The sequence below is a fragment of the Echinops telfairi genome, unplaced genomic scaffold (assembly GCF_000313985.2).
Source record: "Echinops telfairi isolate 266 unplaced genomic scaffold, ASM31398v2 ScPeMD7_1957;HRSCAF=2489, whole genome shotgun sequence".
Classification (NCBI taxonomy): Eukaryota; Metazoa; Chordata; class Mammalia; order Afrosoricida; family Tenrecidae; genus Echinops; species Echinops telfairi.
The window spans coordinates 3,820,342-3,828,263 of record NW_022105855.1 but is presented as its reverse complement, the minus strand read 5'-3'; the positions used below and the strand labels follow the sequence as shown (position 1 = coordinate 3,828,263).

At 38.6% G+C, this 7,922-nt stretch overlaps 1 protein-coding gene across 1 annotated transcript in view; it reads right to left on the bottom strand.

Annotated features, from left to right (window-relative positions):
- LOC101653440 (killer cell lectin-like receptor 2) overlaps window positions 1-7,707 on the bottom strand; it is a 19,356-nt gene extending 11,649 nt beyond the window's left edge. The window contains 4 exon segments of the mRNA XM_013008602.2: window positions 913-1,055; window positions 3,989-4,174; window positions 5,334-5,423; window positions 7,552-7,707. Of these exon segments, the coding sequence (XP_012864056.1) occupies window positions 913-1,055; window positions 3,989-4,174; window positions 5,334-5,423; window positions 7,552-7,666 (534 nt within the window). The 5' untranslated portion in view covers window positions 7,667-7,707.
- Between the last annotated feature and the right edge of the window lie 215 nt (window positions 7,708-7,922).

Here is a 7,922-nt window from a genome sequence, read left to right as displayed (position 1 = left end):
CAGGCATCAAAGAACAAAAAATCATATCATTGTGAATTAGTGGAGAGGAGGGGTGGGGTAAGTGCTGAGTGGAGACCCAAAGCCCATCTGTGGGCAACTGGACATCCTCTTACAGAAGGGTCACAGGGAGGAGACAAGCCAGTCAGGGTGCAGTATAGCAGCATTGAAACATACAACTTTCCTCTAGTTCTTTAATGCTTCCTCTCCTTCCCCACCCTCCTCCAACTATCATAATCCCAATTCTACCTTACAAATCCGGCTAGGCCAGATAAGAGCTGGAAACACAGGGAATCCAGGACAGATAAACCCCTCAGGACCAATAATGAGAGTATTGATACCAGGAGGGGAAGGGGAAGGTTGGGGAGAAAAGGGGAACCAATCATAATGATCTACATATAACCCCTCCCTGGGGGATGGACAACAGAAAAGAGGGTGAAGGGAGACATCAGACAGTATAAGATATGAAAAAAATAGTAATTTATAAATTATTAAGGGTTTGTAAGGGAGGGAGGGTGGGAGAGGGAGTGGGGGGATGAGCAGCTGATACTAAGGGCTCAAGTAGAAAGCAAATGTTTTGAGAATGATGGTGGCAACAAATGTACAAATGTGCTTGACCACAATGGATGGATGGATGGATTGTGATAAGAGTTGTGCGAGCCCCCAATAAAATGATTTCTTTTTTAAGAGATGATATGTATGGATGCTGACTGAGTAAGTATCAGAGTCATGAGCCTTTTAGCAGACAGGGGCACCAGGGAGTTAATGCTACAACTTTTGCTCCCATAACAAGAACAACATAAAAATAGTTGGAGCTCTCTCCATCTGGAATCTCTTCTGTCCACAATATCTTGAGTTCAAGGGTGAGAGGTAGAGGTCAAGATATTACGAGAGCAAAATAGTCTATTATGATACCAATTCATCGTTGTCATCTATCTTCAAAAGGGATGATGTATTATTTTGGCAAATCTTCTCACATTCGTTCCAGGTTTCATTTTCAGTGGTAAAATAATAACAGCTTACTCCGCAGCAGGACCACTTGTCTTCAGATGGTTTGCCTACAACAGATTAAGTGAATCATTAAGCTTCGTATCATCTGGTATCATCATTCTGTTAATCAGAAGAATAAATGTATCAGTTCTCCATAACTAAAAAACATAAAGTGTTAAAAGGGTACTTGTAATCAGGGTTCTCTCTCAGGTGGATGTCTGAGCAGCCTCCTATTGGGGAAATCACAAATATACACCCATTACTCTTTTTTTATGTTCATCTGGGCAACAGCATAGCCGAAACACCCATAATAATGTTCATTCTGTCCAAGGGTATACAAATTAGAACTATGCTTATAATATTTATTTATTCATTTCATGAAACTTTGTATAGTTTTGATGAAATACTACACTTTCATTCCTTTGCATCTGTTACTAGATAAACAAACATAAAATGTAAAAAAGTGCCAAATAATAGAGAGTGACATGCTGTCATCTGTTTCAGCTTCGTGGTACAACCTGAATTCCCCCGAGATACTGTGAGGGAATTATGCAAGAACACTTGCTGTAAGTTCAGCAAAAGCAGAAAGTGGGTTCTCAAAAAATGAACATATATATTCAGAGAAAAGAAGTCACCTGTTTCTAATGGATGGATTTCTTTGAGTTGGTTGGCCAAGTAGCTGTCTTCTAAATTTCCTAGCGTAGCTATCTGAGTGAATACTTCCAGTGCTTTATCCATGTATTGGAACATTTAAATTGGTATTCTATCAATTCCTGGAGCATTGTTTTTGGCTAATACTTTTAGAGCAGCTCAGCCCTCTTCGTTCAGCACCATTGGTTCTTCCGCATAGACTACTTCTTGAAAGTGTGGAATGTCTCCCAGTTCTTTCTGGTCCAGTGACAGTACTGTCTTTCTGTCGAATTTTGACCCTTCACTTCCTTCATCATGAAGTATTTTGTCCATAGAATCTTACAACTTGAGGCCTAAATATTTTCTTGAATTCTTTCCATTTATGATGTGCTGATAGTACTCTTCCTTTTTTGTTTTCTAACTCTAGATCTTTGCACATTTCATTATAATATTTGACTCTATCCTCTTGAATCGCCCTTTAAAATTTTTGCTCAGTTCCTTGACTTCATCATTTCTCCCGTTTACCTTAGCTGCTCTACAATTCAGAGCAACTTTCAGAGTCTCTCCTGACCTGCACTTGGATCTTTCCTTCCCGTCTTTTTAATGCCTTTTGTTGCTTCCCGTATGATGTTCTTGATTTCAGCCCACAGCTCATCAGGCACTCTGTCATTCGTGTTGAAGATGTCATATCTGCTCTCAGATATCCTCGAAATCCAGAAGGCACAGACTCAAGGTCGAATTTTGTCCTCTTGGACTTGTTTTCATTTTCTTCACCTTCAGCCTGAACTTACAGATAGCAACTGATGATTTATTCCACAATTGCAGCCTGGCCTGCTGGTATTAAGCATCTCTGTCATCTCTTCCCAGGGGTGTTGTCAATTAGATTTCTGCATATTCTATCTGAAGAAGTCCATGTGTATAGTCACCTTTTGTGATGTTGAAGGGGAGAGGTATTTGCTGTGAATAAGTCATTAGTCTTAAAAAATTCTATCATGTGAACTCCAGCTACGCTTTTTCCCCCCACTTAGACGAGTGGTTGATAAACTATGGCTCACAAAGTAAACTTGTGGCTCTGAATTAAATTTGAAAATGAAAATAAAACTATCATAGTTTCATTTATGATATTACTTTAAATTCTCCTTCTTTGTAAAAATATATTTATTTTTACCTTTAAATTGTTGTGATGGACAAGATGGACTTTTTTATCAGTTTCCAACTTTTGCATTCTAATCACCAATACTTATCAGTATATCTTGATTGCATGTACAATCAATTTCTGCCTGAAGATGTGTGTAGGGGTCTTCAATTGCTTCCTTACTAGCTTTAGTGGTTGGTACATAAATTTGAATAAGAATTGTATTGACTGAACTGCCTTGTATGCAGATAGCTATTATTCTATAACTGACAGAATTACTTCAAGATAAATTTTGAAATGTCCTTTTTGATGATGAATGCGACATCATTCTTCTTGATCATCATTCCCAGCAAGGTAAACCATATGATTTTCTATTCACAATAACTAACACCAGTTTATTTATGCTCAGAAAGGCCTCGAATATCTATCTTTCTGTATTCCATTTCATTTTTCACAATTTCCAGTTTTTCTAGATTTGTACTTCGTACATTCCAAGTTTCAATAGTTAAATTACGTTGGTGGCTCTTTCTTCCCACTGGGGTCATGCCGACCAACAAATGAAATTCCCAAGTGGAATTACTCTAGTGGAGGTTACTCCGTCTTTGGCATTGTGGTCTACTCTACTTTAAGAAGAGTAAATATTCTTTTCAATTTGTTTTGCTGTTGTTGTTTGTTTGTTCTATTTTCCCCCTCAGTCATATTTTGGATGCCCTCTGATCTGGCGCGCCCGTCTTCCAGCACTAACTCTAGCAATAGTACAAGGTAGAACCGGCCCCGTTAGTTTCCAGGATTGTTACATTTTATGAGGAGAAGACCACATCTCTCTCCTGAGAAGAAGCTGTGGTTTGGAATTGCTGACCTGGCAGTCAGGAGACCAATACATAACCACTATGTTCTCCCTGTAGCAACACAATAGGTATCGATAATTTTCCTTAGATCTAAAGTGATCAAAATTCTCAAGGGAAATGACAAACTATTTTGCTGGGTGCAGGAGTAGGAGGATAAAAACTGCCACTGAGTTTTTAAAAAGATAAGGTTCTACTAGTTGTAACACAACTGCTGAGTTACCAATCCTAAATTTTACACAAGCAAGTTCCAGCATCCACATAACATCTAAACTAAAGTTGTTCCGCAAAACCAAATATCAGTAACATCTACCATAAGCCCATTACCAGCTATTGAATGTGGAGAACCAATGCAAAGTGACACAACCTTCGTTCATTATGCACCTCATACCTCTGTTTTGCACAGATTTTGAAGAGACCCCAGTTTTTCTATGGCATCTGTTCTTTTCTACAGACATTGAATCCTGTTTCTTTCGTTGCTCCTTTAAGTAGCTGCTGTTTTGCATAATGTAGTAATTTAGACTGAGGTTTCGCAGAATTTCCTCCTGGTGATTTTTTTCTTGAATATACTGAAAAACTAAAATTATTAATATATATAATACAAACAGTAATCAGAAGGGTTAACTATTGAAATTTAAGAAATGAGAGAAAAAAATCTCACTTTGGCAACCAACATGTTTCATTGCTTTAATTAGTAAGACAAATAGAAAGTAACACCTCAATTAACTGATGACGACAATGGAAACATGAGCATTCTCAGTATTTGCAATTTAAAGTACAATAAATTAATGATACAATAAATAAAATAAGATATTGAATAAACCTGTAATGCTGATTCCTCATTGTTTAGCTTATGTTTAACAATACATCATTTACACATAGGTACCAACCAAAACCACTGACTACCATTTAGATTGCTAGACAACTGAGTATGAAATTCTAAGCAAAGGAAGCTAACGTGGTATCATAAGTATTATTGGAGTAAATAGAATATCTGTGAGAAAACAAGAAAGGGAGGAAGATCCACTTATATAATTTATTTGCACGTAAGTCATTGATGATTTTCTTTAAAGGTGTCTAGAAAATCAAATAAAAGCTAAAGCTTGGAGCCAGTTTCATCTAATACCCCCATACATAAAAAACAAGAAAAAATAAAGCAGGAAACAGTTGCTGTCAAGTTGATTCCAACTCGAGGTCCCCTGTTGTGTGTCAGGGTAGAGCTGGGCTCCACAATGTTCTGAACCAACTCAGCAGGACTCTTTTTCCTCAGCACCTCTGGGGCTAACAACTTGTGGTTTCCCTGTCAATCTCCTTTACTATTTGCCCCACCCAGGAATCCCTTCCTCTACAGTCATTATTTTTATTAAACCATCTCATTACATACTTAACAGAGATTTAAGAGAAAGCCATGATTTCTTTTGAACAAATGTTTCTCAAATAATGTTTATGGAAGATTCACAAATACCTAAATGCAGAAGGCAGCATATGATTAAGGCCTGTATGAGAAGAATATAACAAAAGGAGACCGCTCCTCACAGCTGCAGCGTGCATGGAACACATAACTAAGAGGACAGTGACCCTGTGAGGTGCCTGTTAGAAAGACACCAATAAAGTCTAGACAGGGGACATTCCCTGCTTGTAGCCCAAGAGAGCGATTGACAAAGAATGGCTAGGCTCTGCACAAATCTTAGTTACTGCCATGACTCAGACCAGGAAGACATATTTCAATTACTCACTCTTCGTCCCCAACACCGCAGCTGTCATCAACAGAAGCAAACAGAGGGTCCCCAGAGTCACTGCAATGAGACGCCAGGGCACGGAACACTCTTTAAATAAAAAAGGAAGAAAATAATTGCCACAGAACAAAAACCAGCTCGCTGCTAACCTTAACCTGGGAATCATGGGAGCCAGAGACCACTCTATCGAAAAATGTGTTTTGGATAAATAATATATTACGGAAATATCATGTCCTACAAGTTGACGTAAACTTATAATCTGGGAATTAGTTTTAAACCTTCACATGTCTAATAAGCATCTCCCCATTGCACAGATTCTACATACAATAACCATTCGATGGATTTTCGAAAGCATGTCCCTTACAAACACAGAGATGGTGGTAGATCCAATATGCATTCAGATTGATGAGACTTCGTCCGAGCATGCGCCCTTCTTCCTAAGGCCTCCACCTCGCATGAAGAGGAAAGGGCATCGCATTGGTGGCAATGGTAAGGGTATGACTTCTAACTGGTGATGTCTTTGAAGTGCGTCCTTAGATGAGTTTCTAGACAGTAGCTTTTCTGTCATTTTAATCAATTACATTTCTTCTAGGCAACACTATTTTTATTCTATTACTTTTACGATCTTCACTATCTGAATATTCTATTTCTGGTTATCTCGGGATCAGAAAATGTTATTTTCAAATGAAAGTCAATGTTTGATATTATTACATTTGAAGGGAGAGAGAATAGGAAAATCAGAATAACCCCTTGGGTCTGCATTTTTCAGCTTCATGGCTACTAAATTTGGGGCAAATACTTAAGATATTTTAAATACCCTTTGACTGTGAAGGGGAGGCAAAGTTGTTTTTAACACATATATTTTCCTTTCTTAGGCATTTCCTCTGATTTCCCTAGGAAGTACAGCATTTTCATGAGATTCTAGCTTGTCCACTTTAAAACAACTTTTTTAATATTTCAAATAGCTTTACTGGATCATAACTAATATAATGTGATAGACACACGGGTCATTAATGACCTGATTTGTTGAGCATGCATGAGACATATGCACATGTGTATTTGCTGTGATTCAGATTACACACAGCAACTCAGCAATTCCTTTCAGAGGCACGGATTCCATGCTTCAGACTCCACAAGCGTGCCTTCCTTTTTCTAATTGTCCCTCCCCTATTAACTCCTTACCCCCTACGTTTCTAGCTCATCTTTTGAGTTTCTGTTGTTAATACGATTCCATATAGAGATATCTTTAAATAACACAATGCTCACAAAGTCAGCACATTATTTACTAGTTAAATTAGTCTTTGTTTTAAAGAGATGTCAGGGGACATTTGACATTGGTTTAAGATTTCTTAGATTATCTTATGGGGGTTCATCTAGCTTCTATGGCTCCAGAAATTCTGGAGTCTATGAGATTGTGAAAATTGGCTTTGCCTTTCCTCCTTTTTGATCAAAACGTTCAGGAATGGTTGCCGGACCCTATCCATTTCTTCCAGTTGCCTGGGAAAGAGGCAATAGTTCATGGAAGCAATTAGCCATGCATCCTCTCTGGCCCATATTCCTCTGTGGACTCTCCTTCCTCTCTTGCTACAGGTGAATAGAGTCCAAGAACAGTACCTTAGAAATCCACCTGCAAGCTCTTAAGCATCCAATAGACTAGACAAAATGCTAGATACTGCACAACGAACTCTGTGGTAGAGCAGGAAACGGAACACAGTATTAGCGAATTGACTGGTATGTTCCATGAAACCATCATCTGAAACTTCCGAACCAAGAAACCAAGTCCCATGAGATATTTCACTACATATAAGCAGTTCCAATAGCTTTTCTTTCCGTTGCTTTTGCTATAAATACAGCTATCCTAAAGCCAGTGCAACTTTTTACAGGTAAGCCGCTTATGAACAACAATGTTGTACAAGTTGGCTGTGCAGCCCTCCGCGAATCATGGCTTTTCTATCAGCAAACTCAGTATTCCAAAATGTCCTGTCCTTTTAAAGGCCGCACACATTTTTTTTCCAGGCAAGTTTGAATGAAAGCATTTTATTAGCCTGTCAAATTTTAAAGAATTCATCAATCTTTCCATTCTCACAACTTTTTTAAAAAGACCTCCAGCTAATTATGGCTCCTTTGGCCACCTGAGAAACTTATATACACACAGGCCGTTTATTTTCACAGGTCAACGGTTGACAATCCATGACCTAGCTCCTTAGATCATACATACCTTTGCCCACAGTTTCCTCCGGCCTTTCAGGGCCATCAGGCCTGAATCAATTCTGTGCGCCTGATGGAGACCGAAGAAATCTCAGCGTGGAGTAAGTCACTTCCTGATCACTCATCTCTAAAGGAAGAAAGGAAAGATGTTTTGTGTTACAACCTTGCAACAGGATAGTTCTGAGAAAAACTAAACTGTCAGCCTGTAAGAACATGACAGGATGTAATTCTGAGAGCATTCTGGACATGCATGCGCGTGTTTATTAAGAAATACAAACTGAAATAGAAAGGCTCGCAATATTTCTGTGAAAGTCATTTAACCCTGAATGCTCCCGGCCGTCACTATCAGAAACTACGGAAAGCATTTTTAAAAGCTCCCAA